Genomic DNA, 24,611 nt, shown 5'->3' on the forward strand with positions numbered 1-24,611 from the left:
AATGTTCCCGATGGCGGGGGAGTCTAGAACTGGGGTCATAGTTTGAGGATAAGGGGTAAACCTTTTCGGACTGAGATGAGGAGAAATTTCTCCACCCAGAGAGTGGTGAATGTGCGGAATTCACACCACAAAAAGAAATTGAGGCCAAAATGATATGTGATTTCAATAAGGAATTAGATTTAGCTCTTGGGGTTAAAGGGATGAAGGGATATGGGGAGAAAGGGGGGATCGGGATATTGAATTTGATGATCAACCATGATCATAATGAATGGCGGAGCAGGCTCGAAGGGCCAAATGGCCTACTCCTGCTTCTAGTTTCTATGTTTCGATACTTCTGCTTCAAATTCAATTTCATTGGTTGTTCTCAGGAGTAATTTTCATTCTGAAGTCTTTTTTATGAATGGTTTATCTTTTCATTTGGAAGTTTGGTGGACATCTGACTTTCTTCGCCCCATCATTCATGAGATCACTTGTCACGACGTGTTCAACTTGTATGGAAGGGAGGTGACAGAGAGGGAGAGAGAAGTTATTCGTTTGCTGTGACATTGGACCCAAAAAGATCGAAGGCCACAGGTGTCAAACTTTACTGTATGAACGGCATTTAAGAAGTTCCCTTGTGTAGTTGCTGGAACTGCTAAAAATGAAAGTCAAAAGCAAAATTGGCGGCATTATTCCAATCGGGAAAATAGTTTTCGCAGCAACTCCCCTCATGTAATTCAAGTTTAACGTTTATTTATTAGTGTCACAAGTAGACTTACATTTAACACTGCAATGAAGTTACTGTGAAAATCCCCTAGTCGCCACACTCCGGCATCTGTTCGGGTAGCACTGAGGGAGAATTTAGCATGGCAATGCACCTAACTAGCACGTCTTTCGGACTGTGGGAGGAAACTGGAACACCCGGAGGAAACCCACGCAGACACGGGGAGAACGTGCAGACTCCACACAGTGACCCAAGCTGGGAATTGAACCTGGTCCCTGGCGCTGAGAGGTGGCAGTGCTAACCACTGTGCCACCGTGCTGCCCACATCTGAACTTCATCAACAACAATCCCTAATGGGTTGAGTGGTGGAGTGAATTAGAGCTGTCATCTCCCTAAACATGACTTCAGGTCACAGGACGACTGATGAAACAGCCCAGACAATGTTGTGAAACAATTTGAAAAAGCCAGACCTGTCTAACACATGTCTACAGGAATTACCTAAGACTTCACAATGCACTGGTCAGAGCTGACTTGGGAGTGCTGTGTTCACGTCTGGCTGCCTTGGAATGACAGAGATGTTTGTGCTTTGGAGAGAATTACCTCTATTGTGAAGGAGGAAAAGAGCAACAACAATGTCTTGGATTGAAATAGAACCTTGAACATTGCAAAGCAGCTAATAAATAGATAAATAGTGGCTTCAAAGTAACTCAGGCTTCATGTGATTCATGAAACTATCTTTAAGAGAGGAAAAATCATGTATCATAGAATCCCTACTGTGCAGAAGAAGGCCATTTGGCCCATTGAGTCTGCACCAACTCTCTGACAAATTTAAAATACACAGAACCACTCCAAGGCTCTTCACAGAAGCGATTGCCAAGCTGAATTTGAGCCACAATGGAGTTATTAGGATAGGTGATTGAAAGTTTGGTCAAAGAGATAGGTTTGAAGAAATGTTTTGAAGAGAGAGAGCGAGTTAGGAAGGTTGCAGGCAGCGGAAGATGATCTCAAATTTACAGAAATGGAGAAGCGGGAGGTTGATCAGAGGAGCATTCGAATAATTGAGTCCGGAGGTGACAAATACATAGAATCATAGAATCCCTACGGTGCAGAAAGAAGGAGGCTAATTGGCCCATCGAGCCTGTACCGACAATGATCCCACCCAGGCCCTATCCCTGTAACCCCATATATTTACCCTGCTAATCCCCCTGACAGTAATGGACAATTTATCATGGCCAATCCCCCTAACCTGCACATCTTTGGACTGTGGAAGGAAACCGGAGCACCCGGAGGACACGGGGAGAACGTGCAGACTCCACACAGACAGTAATCCAAGCCAGGAATCAAACCTGGGTCCCTAGTGCTGTGAGGCAGCAGTGTTAACCACTGTGCCACCACGCTACACTTAATGAATGAGCAGCAGAGCCAGGTGATGTGGAAGAGGTGGAATCAAGCCATCTTGATGATGGGGAGAATATGGAGTTAGTACAAGGTCCTCTCCTCTCCACCTTCTCCCATCGGGAAGAAGATACAAAAGTCTGTACCAATCGACTCAAGAACAGCTTCGTCCCTGCTACCATCAGACTTTTGAATAGACCTACCTCATATTAAGTTGATCTTTATCAACACCCTAGCTGTGACTGTAACACTACCACCTGAACCCTTTTCTTTCCTTCTTTATGAAGAGTATGCTTTGTCTGTATAACATGCAAGAAACAATACTTTTCATTGTATGTTAAGATGTGACAATAATAACTCAAATCAGATCTAAAATGATTCTTCCCCCATCTCGTGCAGATGCCAACTCTTGCTCAAGGTTAATTCCATTGGCTCCAGCAGTCTGTTGGTACCTGTCTCACGTGAGCCCTTGCCCGCTGTGAGGCCAGGCTATTTTAAGACCCAGGCTCCATTGATATGCAGCCAGAGGACAGAGGGTGCCACATTGGCACTCTGAGGCAGCTTGTCGGTTGAAGGATTGTGGGAAACCGGCCAGACCCTATTTGGAGTAAGCCAGCTATCGGAACCTCTGGCAGAGGCTGGCGGTCTGTTAGCTTTGTCGAAGCTGTTATTGATTTCAGTTGCTTTTCTCCGAGACCTTTCCTGCAGTAAATGTGTGAACGTGAAATAATGCTGGAGATTTAATCAACAAAAAAACAGGACCTTGGACTCGGTCTCCTTGCACCAGAGAGGATGGGGGGGGGGGGGGGGTGGGGGGGGGTGGGATGGAGGGGGGGGGGGGGTGGGATGGGGGGGGGGTGGAGGAGGGGGGAGTGGAGGAGGGGGGGTGGGATGGGGGGGGTGGAGGAGGGGGGGGGGTGGAGGAGGGGTGGGGTGGGATGGGGGGGTTGCCTAATCGAAACATTCATTCCGCCCAGAATTGGGCTGCGGCCGATTCACCATTGATCCTTGATCATTCTCACAATTCTAATCGACGTACAACTTCCTTCGATTCACTGGAAGACAGAACGAGCCACTACAATAAAATGGGCCTTGGAAATTCCAGCGTTTCATACTTGAGAGATTAGTGTTTCTTATCTCTGAGAGTCATTGGGGTACAAATTGCTATGCACTGCACCATTGCATTCAGACACAATGGCTATCAGTATAGCAGCAAGACTATCTGTGTCCAGTCTTCCCATTCTACTTTTGTTTGGCTCCTTTTTTAGGCCCCTTTCAATCTGTCAACTACGTGCCCGACACACACTGAAGGCCCCCTTCAAGTATTGTGTTGAGAATGAGCAAGGGCAGGATTTTTTCGTCGTTTTTACAGATGCCTACAATTGATTCCGGGGATGAAATATGTATGAGGAGAGATTAAACAGGATTAAATAGGCTTATACTCGCTGGGGGTTAGAAGGATGAGAGGGGATCTGATCGAGGTATATAAAATTTTAAACGGGATTGATAAAGTAAATGTAGACCAAATGTTTCCTCTCATGGGGCAATCTTGAACAAGAGGTCACAGGTATAGGTTGAGAGGCGGTAGATTTAAAACTGAGATGAGGAGGAACTACTTCTCACAGAGGGTGGTGAATTTGTGGAACTCACTGCCCCATAGCGCGGTGGATCTGAATCGTTGATGGTTTCAAGAGGGTGATAGATATATTTCTAATACAAGAAAAGAAATAAGAGGATATGGGGAAAAGGTGGGGAGGTGGATTTGAGACCAGGGAGAGATCAGCCATCATCTGTATGAATGATGGAGGGATGAATTTGCCAACTTCTGCTCCTAATTCCTGTGTTCCTACATAAGCTCATCTCTGACCACACGAGTTACCATCACCTTTACCATGTCAAAGTTTTTCATCTTGCACTCAGCAGGACACTCCAACCAAATGATAATTTATACTGTATGAAAAGGGTGTGCCGGTTGTTTGGCAAGTGGACTCTGATGGATGGAGGTGTTGCCATGGAGATTGCACCAGTTGATGGTGACTGGCCAGTTAACTGCCAGGCATTGTTTGAAAATTTAAACCAGGGAGCTTGATTCTGATTTTTCAAGGCAAAACCCTGAGGAATGAGTCAGCGAATGGCTGTTCCTTATTTGTTTAGCAGCAGGTGCGATGTGTGTACATGTACTTTCTGTCTGCAAAGAACAGGGCCCTGTGGGTTAACACATTTATAGGTTCTTCTGTTGACTAAAGAAAAAGATAAATGTAATCATATTAAATGATTACCGGAAGTCATTCTGCTAATGACATATTTGGTGAATAGTTTATTTACCATTAAGGAGCAGGTGCCTGAGGATGATGCGATACAAAGAAAAGGGTGACACGATGAAGCTGACGATACGTCAGGCGGCACGGTAGCACAGTGGTTAGCACTGCTGCCTCACAGCTCCAGGGACCCGGGTTCGATTCCTGGCTTGGGTCACTGTCTGTGTGGAGTTTGCACATTCTCCCCGTGAATACGTGGGTTTCCTCCGGGTGCTCCGGTTTCCTCCCACAGTCCAAAAGTGTGCAGCTTAGATTGATTGGCCGTGCTAAACTGCCCCTTAGTGTCCCAGGATGTGAATGTGAGAGGGATTAGCAGGGTAAATATGTGGGGTTTCGGGGATAGGGCCTGATTGGGATTGTGGTCAGTGCAGACCCGATGGGCCAAATGGCCTCCTTCTGCACTGTAGGGATTCTATGTGACACTGTATGTCTTGCAGATGTTGAGATTATTGAGATATATTTACCACTTGTTTCTCTGGCAGCAAAGTGCTTGTCAGCGGAGATTGTAAAAATGTTCCTCGTTTTATTCTTCATCACAGGCTGCCACGAGCTGGGACCATTTCTGTCCAGCACAAGTTCCCTGGCTCTGCGTTACCACATTATCCTTGTCCTGTAGCAGTAAAGAATTGACACACTGTGCTTTGAAAAACAGCAAACTGAAGTCCAGTGACTCCCTGTTGGCATCCAGAATTGAAAGCTTGGTCACAAAAAGCTTGCGTAACTTCTATTCATTTTCCTGTATTATTGCCACCAGTACAAATCGGTGGAAAATTTCTTGCACTGGGATTAATTTTCCATCAAACTGAATGTGTGTTTGAAATGCTCAAATTATGCTTTTGGTGGTGTACGGACTGCAATCAGTCAGAGTGGTCTCCAACCCTGCTAAAACCATTGCCATACTCTCTGCGGTTTATAAATAATATTCTCTCTGCCACTGCATGGAGGATTTACCTTCGATCGTGAAGCTTTTCCTGCATCGCTGGGGCTGTCTGCAGAGCTTCAGATAATATCAGAGTCACAGGCTGCGATCATGAGGTAGGCTGGAGTTCAGAAGGGTGACTTTGGCGCCACCAATCTCTGTGCAGGGAATCCCGTCCTGAATCAGTGCATGCCCAGTGCATCGTGGGTAGTGTAGCAGGGGTACAGCCAAAGTGAGGCGAGCTCGGGTAACCCCGCAGGAGGTGCGAGGGTAGCGTGCGGGTGGGGCGGGGTTGTGGTTGGATTGGGGGCAGGGAGTGTGGAAGGGGGAGAAGGTGAGGTGGGGAGAGGGGGAGGCAAAGTGGGAGGAGGTTCTATGTCCTATGAGAGATGGAGGAGGGGGTGGAGGTGTGATGGGGAGGGGCAAGAGGTGTGGTGACAGAGGACAGGGAGGAGCAGGAGGTGCAGTGGCGGTGGGGGGGCAGGAGAGGAAGTGCAGCAGGGGGAGCGGAAGGAGGTGCGGTGGGGAAGGGGGGAGGGGAAGGAGATGCGATGGGGGGAGAGGTGTTTTTTTTTAATATATTCATTCATGGGACATGGACGTTGCTGGCTGGCCAGCATTTATTGCCCATCCCTAGTTGCCTGAGGGCAGTTGAGAGTCAACCACATTGCTGTGGATCTCCAGTCACATGTAGGCCAGACTGGGTAAGGATGGCAGATTTCCTTCCCTAAAGGACATTCATGCCAAGGCGGGTAGGTGAGTAGGTCCACCTCGATTCTTGACCCTCCAGCCCTCACTCTGCATAGCCCCTCATACGTCCACACAATCTCCCTGGCCCTGCATTCCCCAATGCCAACCCAATGCCAATTCATGCCCCCAGTCCAGCCCTAAGGCCCACATGCCAAATCCTGCCATTCCCCCCCCCGCCCTCTATGGCCTTTCTCCATGCCAACTCATGTTCCTATCACGCCCATCTTCCTTGTTTCCTCGTATCTCCCAAGCCACCCCCATAGCCAGTTACCCAATAGCATTAGCATACTTCAGGAATGAGGTGGAGATGAAAAGATAAGCTTCTAATAAACCAATATCACTCTCCCTCATACACACTTAACTGTGAAAGAAACTCCTATTTGTAAGATCCATTCAAAGCCTTTAAATCTCCTTCAGTGGTTAATCTCATAAAAAACAAACAACTTTCTATTTAGACTCACATCATAGAGAGTTAATCCTTTAATAGTCTCCTCAAACCTTAATGAAACTTTTGAATCCTCTGTTGAGATCATTTTAGTATTTAAAACTCAGCCAAACATTCGTAGTTTCAGGGAAATGTCAGTAAAGAACTCTATTAAAAATGCATGATCAGATGCTAATGTTTCTTTTCATACCTGCACCAGATAGCCTGTCAATTAAAATAGTCCAGCAGAGGATTTTTTTTAAAGTCTCTCTGAAAGCTGTTTTTTTTAAGTTGAAGAATGGGGTTTTAATAAAACCTTCAGATTACAATGTTATACAGACCTTATCTGCCATTCAAGTACGTAAATGTCTACTTGATTAATTCATGACTCCCACACTGTGAGTTAAAGCTTGGAAGTCTGTTTGAATTCAGGACTAAGTTCAAATGGCCCTGTTGAGTCTTGTTTTCTGCTCTGTGTGATTTGCGACGTACCTCCTCCCTTCCGCTGGCAAAAATTTAGATCTGTCAGAAATGAAGGTGCAGACTTTCGCATCTGGGTCACACCCACCTGTTTAAATGTCAATGAAATCTTCTTGACTCTGGAAAAATGGGGTATACAGTTGAACAGTGGTAATGTCACTGGACGGCACAGTGGTTAACACTGCTGCCACACAGCACCAGGGACCCGTAGGTCACTATCTGTGTGGAGTCTGCACGTTCTCCCCGTGTCTGCGTGGGTTACCTACGGGTGCTCCGGTTTCCTCCCACACTCCAAAGATGTGCAGGTGAGGTGGATTGACCATGCTAAATTGCCACTTAGTGTTAGGAGGACTAGTTAGGGTAAACGCATGGGGTTACGGAGATAGGGCCTGGGTGGGATTGTGGACAGTGCAGACTCGATGGGCCGAATGGCCTCCTTCTGCACTGTCGGGATTCTATGAAATACTGGCCCAGCCAGCGACAGCCACGCCCTATGAAAGGATAAAAGAGGTCATTGGGATTCATGCTACAAAAAGAAATGGATCAAGTAATGAGATTCTGTTAATTTCATTCAGATGAAACCTGCATGTGTCACAGGCATGGTGAACACAATTAACACTTCGGAACCTCCTGTAATTCTGACATCCCAGTTGCCGCTGTTGGCAGGACTGAAGGGAAGGGAAAGGCATCGAGGAAAGGGGGTGGAAAATTTGAAAGAAAATGGTTTGAGGAACAAACTGAGCCAGTCGGTTCAAATTACAGCTGGTAATTTGTGTCAAATGCAAAAGATTACAAGTAGAATCTTGCACCCTCACCATCCCCTCAGCCTGGAGCAGTGTGCGGTGTGCTGCGGGGAGGGGGAGTCATTTAATCAGGTGGGAGAATGGCAGGTGCGGGCGTTGCCTCCTTCCTGCCTTCACCCCAAGTCCATAGCGGTCAGGCCCATAGTCGGCCTTCAAGAGGAAATTAGATATAGCTTTTGGGGCTGAAAGGATCAAGGGATATGGGGAGAACGGGGGCTTCGGGAGATTGAATTTGATGATCAGCCATGATCATAATGAATAGCGGAGCAGGCTCAAAGGGCCGAATGGCCTCCTCCTGCTTCCAATTTCTATGTTTTATTGTCCCATCACCAGTTACTTGGTTTCTTGATTTGATTTATTATTGTCACATATATTAACATACAGTGAAAAGTATTGTTCCTTGCACGCTATACAGACAAAGCATACCATTCATAGAGAAGGAAAGGAGAGAGTGCAGAATGTAGTGTTACAGTCATAGCTTGGATGTAGAGAAAGATTAACTCAATGCAAGGTAGGTCCATTCAACAGTCTGGCAGCAGCAGGGAAGAAGCTGTTCTTGAGTCGGTCGGTACGTGACCTCAGACTTTTGTATCTTTCTCCCGACGGAAGAAGATGGAAGAGAGAATGTCCAGGGTGCATTGGGTCCTTAATTATGCTGGCTGCTTTCCCGAGACAGCGAGAAGTGTAGACAGAGTCAATGGATGGGAGGCTGGTACAACCCTGAAGTGGGAAATTAATGCCAATCTAAAGGCCCTGTCCTGCTGTTATGAACTCATGGCAGCCCGTGGGGGCTGACTATATGAGGAACACGACAAGTAAACCCTGTTGGGGTTGCTTGCAACTTCCAGGGGGAGGCAGACCCTCGTTCAGTTTCTGTTCAAGAGATCTGGCATTGGGTAAGGGAGGGTCCCCATTGAGAGCCACCTCTCTGCCCTTGCTGCTCCCCCTCCTCTTCCCCTCCCGCAGCCAACCCTTCCCCCACATCCCCCACTCTGTGACCCTCGTCTCACTATCATTAACCCCTGGGGCATGAGATCCAATGATGACCCTAAAACCCGGGTGGGCATCGTCATGCTGTGGCCACCACCTCACCCTGGTCGCTGCTTGGCATCTGATTGGCCAGTAGTTTTCGGTGAGAGGGACCTGCGCTCTTTGAGTTCCTCGATCCCGGGGGAAGGCGGAGCTGTTGGCCAATCGGAACGGGAAGCAGCAGCCCTTCCCATAAAGAGACGATGTAGAGCACCCGCTGGTTCCCCGGCTGGTGACTGAGTCCGCCCCCCCCCCCTCCCCCTCCCACAAGATTCCACCCTACAAAATGGCTGGGGATAGTTGGGCGCCAGCTGTCATAGTCGATTAGCTTCCTGTTTATCACCAGTGACCATCAGCAGATCATTTATAAATTATGAAGAGCCTTGATATTGTTCCTGTGAGAGTTCACATGTGGCACAGCAGAGCGGTAATCACAAGTCTGGCTTGCCCATGCAATTAATGATTGCCTTCGTCCCAAATAATTAAAAACGGACCAGGGGGAAGTGTCACAATGGTGTCTCCTTCAATTTCCTCCCTTTATTAGTCGCTGGTGTTTTATGTTCAGCTTTCACACAGGGCAGGAAGCTCACCAATTAGTCTGTGCAAAAGCAGCCATTTTGTAGGGTGGAATGTCCAAGAGCAGGCGACACATTTCCACCTGTTCTCCACTGTGGGCTGGCGGCTGCAGTCTTGGCCTTATTGATCATCTTTAATCAATGCGCCAGGGCTACTTTCCGTTGGTCTGGCCAAGATTCAGCACGTGATCCTCCCAAGCTAACGCTACCTAAGAGCTAGGAGCTGCTTTCTAAAATAAAACATTTAACCTTGCTGATCTCCTCACGAATTACGCAGAGGGTTTTGCACATTCTTCAGTGATACATGATCAAGGTTGCCATCTGTGGGTTCTAAGAGAAAGGTATAAAACAATAAGTTACTATACCCTGTTCAAATATGTAGCATGCAGCAAATAATTACCTTGTCTGTACTGGGAAATAATGTGACTCAGTGCTTGGGAACCTATTCATCGGCCTGGTTGCTAATCAATGTGTCCCGTGGGCATCACCGGGTGAACTATTTTTCATGTCCCACTATCTCCCTTTATTTTGATTTGATTTGATTTATTATTGTCACATGTATAGTACACAGTGAAAAGTATTGTTTCTTGCGCGCTATACAGACAAAGCATACCGTTCATAGAAAAGGAAGGGAGAGGGTGCAGAATGTAGTGTTACAGTCAGAGCTAGGGTGTAGAGAAAGATCAACTTAATGCAAGGTAGGTCCATTCAAAAGTCTGACAGCAGCAGGGAAGAAGCTGTTCTTGAGTCGGTTGCTACGTGACCTCAGACTTCTATATCTTTTTCCCGACGGAAGAAGTTGGAAGAGAGAATGTCCGGGGTGTGTGGGGTCCTTAATTATGCTGGCTGCTTTGCCGAGGCAGCAGGAAGTGTAGACGGAGTCAATGGATGGGAGGCTGGTTTGCGTGATGGATAGGGCTCCATTCACGACCTTTTGTAGTTTCTTGTGGTCTTTATGGCTTTGTTTAATTTTCCATTTGTCATTCCAGTAAACCTTCATAAATTTCTGCTTTATTTGTTCATTCATGGGATGTGGGCATCGCTGGCAAGGCCAATATTTATTGTCAGTTATTCCCACCCTGGGAAGCTGGTAGTGAGACACTTTGGCCGGAATTCTCCGGCCATTCCTGCTGGTGGGATTCTCAGGTTCCGCCAAAGGTCCACCCCCTGCTGCGGGTCTCCCAGCGCTGTGGGGTTGCTCCGGAGGGAATTCCCAATTAACAGCAGTGGGACCAGACAATCCCACCGCCAGGGAGCAGCGCGCTGCCTCCCGCCACCCAGAAAAAGGTTGAGGGAAGGCCAGAGAATCTCGCCCTTTGGTTGAACCGCTGCACTCCACATAGTGAAGGTGCACCTACAGTGCTGGTAGGGAGGGAGTTCCAGTATCGTGACGCAGCGTCAGTGAAGGAACGATCATTATAGTTCCGAGCCAGATTGATGTGTGGCTTGTAAGATGGTGGTATTCCCAGGGAAGCATTGGTATTTCCCAGGAGACATTGGTATGTGTTCTTATATTGTTAAGACTGATTTATTCAACTAGCTTGTCTGTGTAATGGTAGAATAAGATGTGGCTTCATTATTTGTGTGTTTCCTTGTCATTTTTTGAAATGTTCTAGGGTGGCAGTGCTTAGCACTCCTGCCTCACAGCGCCAGGGACCCAGGTTCGATTCCCAGCTTGGGTCGCTATCTGTGTGGAGTCTGCACGTTCTCCCCGTGTCTGCGTGGGCTTCCCCCGGGTGCTCCGGTTTCCTCCCACGGTCCAAGGTGTGCGGGTTAGGTGGATTGGCCATGCTGAATTGCCCCTTAGTGTCAGGGGGACTAGCTAGGGTAAATAGGTGGGATTATGGAGATAGGGCCTGGGTGGATTGTGGTCGGTGCCGACTCGATGGGCCGAATGGCCTCCTTCTACACTGTAGAGATTCTAACATTATTCTTTATTAAAAGTGATGGTAACACTAACCACTCGAACAAAGTGGAAGAGCCAGTTTCTTCTGATGTTTTTTATCTGGTCTACTCAGAATCTAGAATCACAGGGAGGCCATTCAGCCCATTGAGTCTGTTCCGTCATTCAATTAGATCATGGTTGATCTATGGCTTAACTCCATAAACCTGCCCATCCCTTAATCCCTTTGAGCTAAAATCTACCTCAGATTTAAGATTAATCAACACCAGTTGCTTTTTAAAGTTTTTAAGTTCATTTATGAGTGTCACAAGTAAGGCTTACATTGACACTGAAATGAAGTTACTGTGAAAATCCCCAGTCGCCACACGGTGCCTGTTCAGAAGAGAGAGTTCTAAACCTCTGCCAACTTTTGCGTGAAGAAGCCTTTCCTAATTTCATTCCAGGAAGATCTGGCTCAAATCTTTAGATTCTGCCCACTTGTCCTAGGGGTTTTCCAGTCCCGCCCGCTGCAGGAATTGTCACGGGTGGAATGGAAAACTTGACAGCCCCGCAAAAAGGGTGGCTGATTTTGGACGGGAATTCACAGTTCGGTCTGCATCTGTGGAGAGAGAGACAGAGTTTAATGTTTCAGGTCTGTGACCTTTCATCAGAACTGTGGAAAGATAGAAATGTTTTAAGCTGGCGGGGCAGAGGGGAGTGGTGGGTGGATAGAGAGGGGGCAATTAGACCAAAGAAAAGGATCTGTGATAGGGTGAAGGACAGGAGAGATTAAACGACAAATGATTTCATGATACACTGTGAATGGGCAATGGGTATAGTGAGGAATCAAATATTGAATCCAAAGAAGGCATGAATCGCTGCATAAAAAGCAGCTTTTTAAAATTCATTCATGGGACATGGGCGTTGCTGGCTGGCCAGCATTTATTGCCCATCCCTAGTTGCCCGAGGGCAGTTGAGAGTCAACCACATTACTGTGGCTCTGGAGTCACATGTAGGTCAGACCAAGTAAGGGCGGCAGATTTCCTTCCCTAACGGACAATAGTGAACCGGATGGGTTTTTCCGACAAAATAGTTTCATGGTCATCAGTAGATTCTTAATTCCAGATTTTTAAAAATTGAATTCAAATTCCATCATCTGCTGTGGTGGGATTCGAAGCCGAGTCCCCAGAACATTAGTTGAGTTTCTGCATTAATAGTCCAGTGATAATACCACTAGGCCATCACCTCCGCACAGCTGAAAGCAACATGAAGGAATAAAAGAAGAAACAAGCCAGAGGAAAAAAAAACAAAAAACACAGAACAAGATGGAGGCAGAGGTTATGATTTAAGGTTGTTGACCTCCATGCAGTCCGATGCTTGTTCACTCACATTAGCCCCTTGTCTCCCAGTGCCTCAAATTTAAAATTCTTATCCTTGTCAACCCACCTCAATCTCTGTAAACTCCTCCAGCCCAACAACCTCACCCCAAGTCCCCTGACTTAACCCTTCCTCTTCATCTCGCCTGCTCTTTGACCCAATGCTGCCATTTGTGACCTTAACTCAGAAAGGTTTCTTGCTCAGGAATTCTCTCTGTAAACCCCTTCACCTTTACCCCCTTTGCTCTCCCCCTGCGTGACCGGAATTCGAACTCGTCCACTTCAGTCACGTTGAGCAGCCCTCTTCACTGAATGAGCATCAACAGTTATCCACACACATCTCTGTCCAGCATCTTGGGTGCTTTTGTTTCTATGTTAAAGATGCTGATATGAAATGAAACTTTTGAAAATGTCTGAGCAATTCTTCCTATTGCAACCCAAAGTCAAACTGACAGAAGAAAGTTGACACAGTTGATGCAGTATAATGTGGATCAATGTGAGGTTATCCACTTTGATAGCAATAATAGGAAGGCAGATTATTACTTGAATTGGTGTAAATTGGGAGAGGTGGCTACTCAGCGAGACCTTGGAGTCCTCGTACATCAATCGCTGAAAGTAAGCGCGCAGGTACAGCAGGCAGTAAAGGCAATTGGTATGTTGGCCTTCATAGCAAGAGGATTTGAGTGTAGGGATAGGGATGTTTTGCTGCTGTTGTATAGGGCGTTGGTCACATCTGGAGTATTGGGTGTAGTTTTGGTCTCCTAATCTGAGGAAGGATGTCCTTGCTATAGAGGGAGTACAGCAAAGGTTTACCAGGCTGATTCCTGGGATGGCAGGTCTGTCATATGAGGGGAGACTAAGTTGGTTAGGATTATATTCACTGGAGTTTAGAAGAGTGAGAGGGGATTTCATGGCAACTTATAAAATTCTAACAGAGTTAGACGGGTTAGATTCAGAAAGAATGTTCCCGATGGCGGGGGAGTCCAGAACTAGGGGTCATAGTTTGAGGATAAGGGGTAAACCCTTTAGAACTGAGGTGAGGAGAAATTTCTTCACCCAGAGGGTGGTGAATGTGTGGAATTCACTACCACAGAATGCAGTTGAGGCCAAAACGTTGTGATTTCAAGAAGAAATTAGATATAGCTCTTGGGGCTGAAGGGATCAAGGGATATGGGAGGAAGGGGGAGATCAGGATATTGAATTTGATGATCAGCCATGATCAAAATGAATGGTGGAGCAGGCTCGAAGGGCCAAATGGCCTCCTCCTGCTTCTAGTTTCTGTATTTCTATGACACTTTTGTGAATGAAGGTTAATTTTTATAAGAATGAAGCGTGTAGATTCCATGGATTTTGCTTTTTGGATCAAGATCCTTGATGCCAGGAAAAGTGGGAATCCTGACCCCGCATTGCATCGTGTTGGCCGATTAATGGCCAGAGACCGTGACATAGTGGTAATGTCTCTAGGTTAGTAATCCAACTGAGGCTAAAACTCTGGGGACACGGGTTCAAATCCCATCATGGCAGCTGGTGGAATTTAAATTCAATAAATCTAGAGTTGAAAACTGGCCTCAGTAATGGTGACCATGGAACTATCATGGATTGACATAAAAACCTGGCTGGTTCATTAATGTCCCTTTAGGGGAGGAAATCTGCCCTCTTTACCCGGTCTGGCCTACATGTGACTCCAGAGCCACAGCAATGTGGTTGGCATTTAACTGCCCTCTGAAATGGGCTGAGCACCCAGGCCAAGGGCAGTTAGGGATGGGTAACAAATGCTGGCCCAGCCAGTGACACCCACATCCCATGAAAGAGCACATATTTCAAAAAAGAACATGCTCAGAGTCCAGTTAAGGAGACTCTGCACTGAGGGCGTGGCAGCTGCGGGGAAGGTGGAGGCGCCATGTGGAGGCACCCCCTCTTACAGCCCCGCCAACAACTTTAACAAATCTGAGATTTAAAAAATGCCCACCGTTGCAGTTCGACCATTACGAACATACAAAATAGGAGCAGGAGTAGGTATAAGCCTGCTCTGCCATTCAATAAGATTGTGGCCAATCATTGTGGAGCTGTGGTTAGACAGGTGATGGGACGGTGTTGTAGGGGGCAGGGGTTAGTAGCTGGTAGACTCAAAGTCCAGCTGCAACACTGCCCCCCCCCCCACCGGCCACCTCCAGGCACCTGCTTTGGGGCAGGGGATTGAAAAATTCCAATTGGGCTTTTAATTAGTTTAACTAAGTACCCGCCATTTGGGGACAGGCTGCTATTCTTCCCCCAATCCTGCATCTGGAAAAGGTTCAGGGCCATTAAATGGCACACAGGCTGGCAGTGTAACGTGAATGGATTATGTTGGAAATGTTTTTATTCAGGCTAACATGGCAGCCAGTTCGTCCACCACAGGATCCCAATCTGCACATGAGCTGGATGCCCTCTTCATCTATTCTTGGTGGTGGCTGAGAGAGTCGAGGACAAAGACAGAACTCTCTCTTCCTCAATTAGCACCATGGGATCTTTAAGGTTTCCCCAGAAAAAAGCAGGACGGTGGCCTCAGTTTAGTACCATATCCAAAGACAATGCAGCACTCCCTCACTGCCGCACCAAAGCCTCTCCCTGGATAGTCCGTTATAAACACGGCTGGGAACCTGAACCCTGAGCCTTCAGACATGGATAATCTCAAATTGTCGCATGTTCTTTCCTCCCAGCTGCCTCACAGCGCCAGGGACCCGGGTTCAATTCCAGCCTCGGGTCACTGTCTGTGCGGAGTCTGCACATCCTCTCCGTGTCTGTATGGGTTTCCTCCGGGTATTCCAGTTTCCTCCCACATTCCAAAGAAGTGCGGGTTAGGTGCGTTGACCATGCTAAATTGTCCCTTAGTGTTCACAGATTTGTAGGTTAGATGGATTTGCCAGAGTAAATTCGTGGGGTTATGGGGATGGACCTGGGTGAGATGTTCTTTCGGAGAGTCAGTGCTAATTTGATGGGCCAAATGGCCTCCTTTTACATTGTAGGGAGCCCAGGTCCCCTCTACATTGAAACTTGGACCCCCTCCCCCCCACTGTAATTTAGGCAGGAATTTCCCCCCCGCCCCGTGTTTTCCAGCGGCAGAGACAGCTCGTCATTGGCTGATGACAGGATCTTCCAGTCCAGCTGAAGTCCATGATGTTTCTCATGGCTTGCGCGCCCCACTGTCAGGGGACCCGTCGCTGAGTGTTGTCTACGGCGGGACCGGAAGATTCTGCCAGCGGGAAGGGCCGGAAAATCCCGCCCTTACTCTTTTCGCGGAATTTCTTTCCTGATTTTCTCTTTCTCTTTCAATCGAAAGGCACTTATGGATCAGCACCTTATTATTCATCCTGTCTGCCCTTTCAAACCTCACGTGTGTTCCCCAGCGAAACTGGTTGCAGTAAATCAAATCTTCCTGAATCCTCGGATTCTCTTGAAATTTTCTTGTAAGCTAGAATAATTGCGTAACATCACTTTCCACATCAGACAAAGAAAAACGCATTAAGTGAAGTTAATGGAATCTAAATCATACTATCTATGTTTTAATTTTATTTTAAATATCTAGGTTATGCACCATTTAAATGGTGTTATGTTTCCTCGCTGGAGGTAATTTATTGTCTGAGTTCTTATTCAAAGCAGAGCTCCGGAGCTGTTCCTGTTCTCGCTACGAAAATCATTCCTGCATTTTGTTATGAGGCCTGTTCCTGCAGGTAGCCCCAAGAGAGATGCCAGTGGTATTAGAGAGAGCACGCCTCGTGAAGTGCAGTCGTTGTGTTTATCTGCACATCACTGTTAGCTGAGCATCTGAGAGCAGGCAACCTGGAATCTTACATTTCTACCTTTGCTATCAAAGGCCTCTTTGATCTCAACTCGAGGGGACTAGACTTCTGTGCGGGCCCGATTTCAGACCTGGTGCCCGGGGATCGCGAACGGAAATTGCTCCTCAGGCCCACACCTCCCCCTCTCCCTCCGCCCCCGCCAAGGGAAGACTTCAATTTGGAACCGCCTGCCTCACCGGGGGAGAGGCTCCCAGGTGAGTCCCGGAAGGGTGGGGAATGGTAACTAACTGCCTGAGGTGCTGATCACAGCTGGTGAGCGTACACACTGCGGATTCAGGAGAAACCTTTTTACTCCGATAAGCTTCACTGACGTTATGAAATCCATCAATTTTACTGCATTGTTTGATGCCATTGGCTGGGCTGTATCACCATCTCGGAAAACGCAAATGGAAATGGTTTGAGGCCTGTTCTTCCCTGGAAAACCCTAACTCTGGGAAGGGTCTTTCAGCTACCAGTTTTAGGCAGCTGCCCTGGATGCCTGAAAAATGGCCTGAGCCAATTTTGGGTCCGATGTTTCGCCAACACCTATGAATCATTGGAGTCCTTTAATAGAGTCATAAAGCCGTACAGCACAGAAGAGGCCCTTTGGCCCATCGAGTCTCTCGCTGACAATAACTACCACTAAAGTCGCGCTAATCCCATTTTCCAGCACTTGTGTATTTTTCATTCATTCATGGGACGTGGGCGTCGCTGGCTGGCCAGCATTTATTGCCCATCCCTAGTTGCCCTTGAAACTGAGTGTCTTGCTAGGCCATTTCAGAGTTCAGAGTCAACCACATTGCTGTGGCCAGACCGGATAAGGACAGCAGATTTCCTTCCCTAAAGGACAATAGTGAACCAGATAGATTTTCCAACAATCAACAATGGTTTCATGGCCATCAGTAGATTCTTACTTCCAGATTCTTTTATTTAATTCAAATTCCACCATCTGCCATAGCGGGATTCGAACCCAAGTCCCCAGAACATTAGCTGAGTTTCTGGATTAATAGTCTATCGTGATAATACCACTAGGCCATCACCTGCCCCCTTGTCCCATATCCTTGAATGTTCTGATGTTTCAAGAGCCCTTCCACATACTTTTTAAGGGTTGTAAGGATTCCAGCCTCCACTACTTTCCTAGGCAATGCGTTCCAGATTCCCAGATTGCACTGCCTGGGAAGGAAGTGGAGGCCTAGAGGCAAAATGGCCCAGAAACCACACTACACGGGGAATATATCTACAACAAAGACAGACATCCATCTCTCCCTCCCCTCGCCTCCTCCCCAACCCAACCCCCAACTTGCTCTGGTTGAGGCTGCCTGCTGTGTAAGCAACAATAATCATCTTGTTTAGTCAAATATTTATACGTGGTAATCTGTGGCAAATCATTTTCTCAGGTACTTAAGATACTGCAGTTTTTTCCCAAAGCACTCACTATCCAGAAGGAAAAAACAGTTTAGACTGATATTCTTATTTCCCTGTTTTACTGGTGTCCCATTTTAAAGTGTGCAAGACTAGTTCAGACCAGTATTCTTATTTTCCCAGCATTTTGCCGCTTTTGCTGTCCTTTTTCTTCTGGGAGACTCAGCACATCAGCAGATACGTATTTAATTACACGGTTTAATTAAGTAGCGAGTTTCCAACACTTTGAATTGCTCACTTCCAGCATGGCAGAGACTGCTGCAGCCCACTGTAGTAACGCAGCAAGGTACAGTGGGCATCATTAGTCTGACTGATGTTCGCAATGGGCTTTATTTCATAGGGTTTTGTTGGCTGTTCCTGGGCTTCCTCTCTGTGTGAGGGAGACAGGGGGAAAATTGCACTGGTGATGCAAAAATACACGGGACGGAGTTTTGAGTCGGAACCCGAGCGTTACAGTCCAATGAGGCCCAGAGCCCAAACTATAAGGGGAATATTCTGTGATTTTACATGAATTGGCCAATCAGTGAGCAGAGGGGGAGACCGTCACTATCCAGTTAAGAATGGTGAGCGGGGCTGTAAAGATGGACGAACAGTAGAAGGTCTTTCATTGGGAAACCTCTGTGGTCCACCATTGCTGTTCTATTAGTCTCCCTCAGTGTACCCGAATAGACGCCGGAGTGTGGCGACTAGGGGATTTTCACTGTAACTTCATTGCACTGTTAATGTAAGCCTACTTGTGACACTAATAAATAAACTTTTAGAAAGTGTGGAAATTATTGCTCTTTACTGTTATAATAATTTGAAATGTTTTGGAATGTGTCTTTCTGATTTTATATGAATAAAGTATAGTTTTGCAAAAAAAAAGAACAGGAGGTCCATGTTAAGGTATAAGAGTGCAGATGGGTTTAACTGGTATGATTCATCTCCAGATTCTACTGGGTTTTTTTCTGTTGAACAAAAGGTGAGAAAAGATAATCTTGGACTAATAGAACGATGCCATCTTGAGGCACCTTCTCTGCAACTATTAAAACCTTGCAATGAAGCAGTGGCCAAAGCAGCCGGCATGTGGAGGGGTTCCATTTCAGAGTCAGTGTCTGCCTCCAGGTTGCCGGCCTGTTTCCAACATCTTGGGGTTCAGTCCACCTGGAAATCGGACTTTAACTTTACCTGAATTGGCCAGTGATCACTTACCTGCTCAATGATGCTGGTAAACCAGCACACCGGCCCAGTGACATCTCCACCATCTCCTTACTCACCCCATATGGGAGCAACCATTCTCCCCATTGTGTTGCTCATGGTTTGGATAGTTCCATTGAGTTTCTGTCGATTGGTGCTAACTCGGACATTGCGGCACCGCAATAATCATTTGTAAAAGGCCTTCAACGTCATAGAAGTGAAGGATGTGAGATTTGAATGTGAAGCCGCAACATGGTGGCAGGGTGGTTAGCACTGCTGCCTCACGGTGCCAGGGACCCGGGTTCAATTCCCGGCTTGGGTCACTGTCTGTGCGGAGTCTGCACATTCTCCTCCGTGCCTGTGTGGGTTTCCTCCGGGTGCTCCGGTTTCCTCCTACAGTCCATAGATGTACGGGTTAGGTGGATTGGCCATGCTAAATTGCCCCTTAGTATCCCAAAATATGTAGGTTAGGGGATAGGCCGCGTGGGGTTACGGGGATAGGGCAGGGGGTGTGGGCCTGGGAATGATGTTGGTGCAGGCTCAATGGGCTGAATGGCCTTCTTCTGCACTGTGGGGATTCTATTCTATTCTGTAACTTCTGGTGTTTTTCTTCTGAACAATCAGGTGTAGCCAATGTTGTGCTGCACAATTAACCACATTTTTGGACAACAACAAATCCTCAGCTGGTCAGTGTGAGCAGGGTGAGCTCAGCAGGCAAGCAATGAGAAACATCACCCTGAATCTGAAGTGGGTATTAACTCCCCCGTCTCGCTTCCTATTCCAAGAGCAATTGTGTACGACTGGCTCTGCATCCTGATTGATATTCCGCACGTAGACAGAAACCATTCCTTTTCGCCATTATTAAAACGTCTTTGCCACATTGGTAATAGCAACACGTTTATAATCCGACTGTAGCTGATGCAGCTAAATGTTTCCAAGAATTCAATTTTCTCCGAAATGAGGATTGTTAGCTGGTAAGTGGACTGGGATTCAGGTTATGAACAAAAATTCCTTCCTTGACAACGACAGCCCCGCGAGATTGCTCAACTGTTGCGCTTAAAAGCACTCAAATCCGAGGAGTCGGTTGCTGTCTGTCAATTAGTTTTGGGTTATAAGAAAAATGGGGACTCTAAACTTGGCATATTTTTGCATTGCTTTGGGTGTAGTGACACTTATGGTTATGGTTTGCGACCAAATCTGTGGAAGATCAGATTTCTTTGGAGAAAATATTCAGTAAAGTGTTTTGGGGAATTTGCTCTATTGTTCCATGTCGAAGAATGAAGCGTTGTGTTGAATCTAGCTGGTTCCAAGCTAACTCATGGCTGTCCCAACAAAACTGGCACAATTCAGAGTATATATTTAATGAATATTGCTGCAAACTATTTTTTTATTCATTCATGGGACTTGGGCGTCGCTGGCTGGCCAGCATTTATTGCCCATCCCTAGTTGCCCAAGGGCAGGTGAGAGTCAACCACATTGCTGTGGCTCTGGAGTCACATGTAGGCCAGACCGGGTAAGGACAGCAGATTTCCTTCCCTAAAGGACATTAGTGAACCAGGTGGGTTTTCCCGACAATGGTTTCATGGTCATCAGTAGATTCTTAATTCCAGATATTTTTTATTGAATTCAGATTCTACCATGGCGGGATTCGAACCCGGGTCATTAGCATGAGCTGAGTTTCTGGATTAATATTCTGGTGATAATACCACAAAGCCATTGCCTCCCCTTATTGGTCTGGATTTTCCGATTTCAGGTCAGCAGCAAAGTGATGACCTCACCACTGAACTCTAAAACGGCCCCGCAATGATCTCGCGAGAATTTCACTTCCGTTCCGATGCTTGTTAAAGGGGATCTATGACCTGCCAGAACAGTGAAGTTATCAAGCAGGCAGAGTAGCCAATAAGATGAAAGAATTGGGCCAATGAGCTGATGAATGGCAGATGGAGTTTAATGTAGATAAATGCGAGGTGATGCATTTTGGGAGATTGAACCAGAGCAGGACTTACTCAGTTAATGGCAGGGCACTGGGGAGAATTATAGAACAAAGAGATCGAGATGTACAGGTTCATAGCTCCTTGAAATGGAGTCACAGATGGACAGAGTGGTGAAGAAGGCATTCAGCAAGCTTGGTTGTATTGGTCAGAACATTGCATACAGGAGTTGGAATGTCTTGTTGAAGTTGTACAAGAAATTGCTAAGGCCACACTTGGACTACTGTGTACAGTTTCGGTCACCCTATTATAGAAAGGATATTATTAAACCAGAAAGAGTGCAGAAAAGATTTACGAGGATGCTACCAGGACTTGATGGTTTCAATCATAAGGAGAGGCTGGATAGACTGGGCCTTTTTCCCTGGAGCATAGGAGGCTTAGGGACGATCTTATAGAGGTCTATAAAATAATGAGGGGCATAGATCAGCTAGATAGTTAATATCTTTTCCCAAAGGTGGGAGAGTCTAAAACTAGAGGGCATAGGTTTAAGGTGAGAGGGGAGATACAAAAGGGTACAATTTTTTCACACAGAGGGTGCTGAGTATCTGGAACAAGCTGCCGGAGGCAGTAGTAGAGGCAGATACAATGTTGTTTTTTAAAAAGCATTTAGACGGTTACATGGGTAAGATGGGTATAGAGGGACTTGGGCCAAATGCGGGCAGTTGGGACTAGCTTAATGGTAAAAACTGGGCGGCATGGACAAGTTGGGCTGAAGAGCCTGTTTCCATGCTGTAAAACTTCTATGACTCTAATTCACATAGACAGCAAACCAAGAAGCTAAAAGCACTAATTGTTATATACCTTTTAAACATTTTAATTGGAGCGAGCTGGACCTTCTTTGTGGTGATTAGTATTTGATCTTACTGACTTCCGATTAGATTTACTTGTTGGGAGGTGCTGAGGATTGGGTTAAAATGGCACTGGGATCCTGAGAATGACAGGAATGTAAACCCAAAGTGCACAAATCAAACACACAAATGATTGCAACCCAAAGAATCTCAGCAGGTCTGGCAGATATTTATACTGCAGGGGGAGGGAATGAAAGATGAGTCATAGCCACAAAAACAAGGGGAAAGGCTGCTAATGGTAGCCCATAGAGAGAATAAAGGGTGTGAATGGCCAAACGGCAGAGAAAGTGAAATCAGAGGGTAAACTGTGACAGATGAAGATGTACGGGGGTGGGGTGGGGAGGGAGAGATGGGTGGGAGAGAGGTAAAATTGAGAAAAAGGGGGGAAAGGGAAGCAAGGGGGGAGAAAAGGTAAGATGAGGTGAATAAAATAGGGGGAAAAAGTGGAGGGAAAGAAATATGAAAAACAATAAAGAAAATAATTGAGAACAGTTAAAAATAAAATGAAAACAAAGGGATTGAGGTGGGGTAGAGCTAATCATCTGAAGTTGTGGAATTCGATGTTGAGACCGGAAGGTTGGAACGTGCCTGTAACACAAACACTTATACTTGAATTGAGTGGTTTGGCCCTCCCTATCGTACCCGTTTTAACACAATAGTTATAATTTTGGGCTATTATAATGCTTTTATATTATAGAAGCTGGAATATTTTCCGTGATTGAGCCTAGTTTTTAACCCAATATGTTCCTTTATACATGGACAAAAAAATGTGTAGTTTTTGTACCGAAGCTTTGTTTGATTTGATTTAATTTATTATTGTCACATGTATTAACATACAGTGAAAAGTATTGTTTCTTGTGCGCTATACAGACAAAGCATACCGTTCATAGAGAAGGAAACGAGACAGTGCAGAATGTAGTGTTACAGTCATAGCTAGGGTGTAGAGAAGGATCAACTTAATGCGAGGTCGGTCCATTCAAAAGTCTGACAGCAGCAGGGAAGAAGCTGTTCTTGAGTCGGTTGGCACATGATCTCAGACTTTTGTATCTTTCTCCCGATGGAAGAGAGAATGTCCGGGGTGCGTGGGGTCCTTAATTATGCTGGCTGCTTTGCCGAGGCAGCGGGAAGTGTAGACAGAGTCAATGGATGGGAGGCTGGTTTGCGCGATGGATTGGGCTTTGTCCAGCTTAACAAACCTGTTCCGAGATTAACGTTACTAAATTTGATTCCCGTTGTTCTTGTTCCTTTTAGGCTCCTGAGAACCCAGTCTTTGGAATGGTACTACAACAATGTCAAGGGCAGATTCAAGCACTTTGGCAGTGCTAAGGTGGTTCATACATTGTACAAGAAACGCCTCACAGGCAGAAGGAGCTCATCAAGTGTACTAGGTATTTACAATTACTCAGTCTAACATTAATGCCTATATCCATCCACTCATCACTCTATCTTACATATATATATTGTGAAGTATACGCATACTTCTTATGTCTCTGCTAATAATGTTACTATAATAATGTCAAAATTGCAAGCACAAGCATGGTGATTTGAAATCAAATGTGAATAGTGTCATTAAAATTCTTTCAGTCAAATTAGATCGCGTATAGAGGGAAATCTTGCCGTGTGAGCATTCAGTGGGTCGTTACACTATCCTTTCACTTTCGGCATCAAGATCTGAATTCAGCTTGCAACAGAAAGGTGAAACTTCCTGTCTTTGACGGCTACAAGGTACTGTGGCACAGTGGTTAGCACTGCTGCCTCGCAATGCCAGGGACCCGGGTTCGATTCCCGGCTTGGGTCACTGTCTGTGTGTGGAGCCTGCATGCCCTCTGCTTATCTGCGTGGGTTTCCTCCGGATGCTCCGGCTTGCTCCCACACTCCAAAGATGTGCGGGTTAGGTAGATTGGCCATGCTAAGTGCACGGGTTTACGGGGATCGGGCCTGGGTAAGATGCTCTGTCAGAGGATCGGTGTAAACTTGATGGGCCGGATGGCCTCCTTCTCCACTGTGGGGATTCTATGGTTCGATAAGTGAATCAAAGTTGGAGAGACTCCCAGCCAGGTCTCGCGAAGACTGTACTTTTTTGATGGAGGCTGTTATGGATTGAAAAGCTGACAGGGTTGATGGAGAATGTCGGCGGGGGTGGGGGGTTTGGAAGGGTTGTGGGGAGCGGGTGGAGAGCAGGGTTGGTGAAGGAGCAGAAACTGGAAACTATGACTTGTGTCGAAGTTTCAAAGCAGCGGTCAGTGGCCGTCACCCGCCCTCGGTGTGCAAGATGTCAGAATCGCGGGAGTGCAGCGGTCGTGAAGACGAGTCGAGCAAGAGGAGTTTCTCCCAGCCTGCCTTCCATCCTTCACCCTCCATAAATTTTGCCCCTTCAAATCTCTGCTGATTATATCATAACTCACACCAATTCCTGTTCACCTGTCACGTCACCCCTGTGCTCGCTCACCTACTTTGGTTCCCATCACAGCAACACCTCCATTGTAAAATTCTTAGTGTTGTTTCCAAATCCCTCCAAGGCCTTCAATCGCTCTCTTTCTCTGCAACCTCTTTCAACCCTGCAAGCAGTGTTGCCCCTCAGCTGCATGGATGTGCAGCCACACAGCAATGGGGACTGCACCTCACAGAGAACAAACGGAACACACACAAAAGCAATGTTCCTTTAAGATGTACGTATGCGTAGCTGTACGTCAGTCTTAAAG

General features: G+C 46.5%; 1 protein-coding gene across 1 annotated transcript in view; it reads left to right on the forward strand.

Moving 5' to 3' along the window:
* Positions 1-24,611, forward strand: part of LOC144481325 (rab effector MyRIP-like) — a 334,837-nt gene that overhangs the window by 224,705 nt on the left and 85,521 nt on the right. The window contains exon 3 of the mRNA XM_078200738.1: positions 23,161-23,297. Within this exon, the coding sequence (XP_078056864.1) occupies positions 23,161-23,297 (137 nt within the window). The remainder of the gene's footprint in view (positions 1-23,160; positions 23,298-24,611) is intronic.

The sequence above is a fragment of the Mustelus asterias genome, chromosome 2, assembly GCF_964213995.1.
Source record: "Mustelus asterias chromosome 2, sMusAst1.hap1.1, whole genome shotgun sequence".
NCBI lineage: Eukaryota > Metazoa > Chordata > Chondrichthyes > Carcharhiniformes > Triakidae > Mustelus > Mustelus asterias.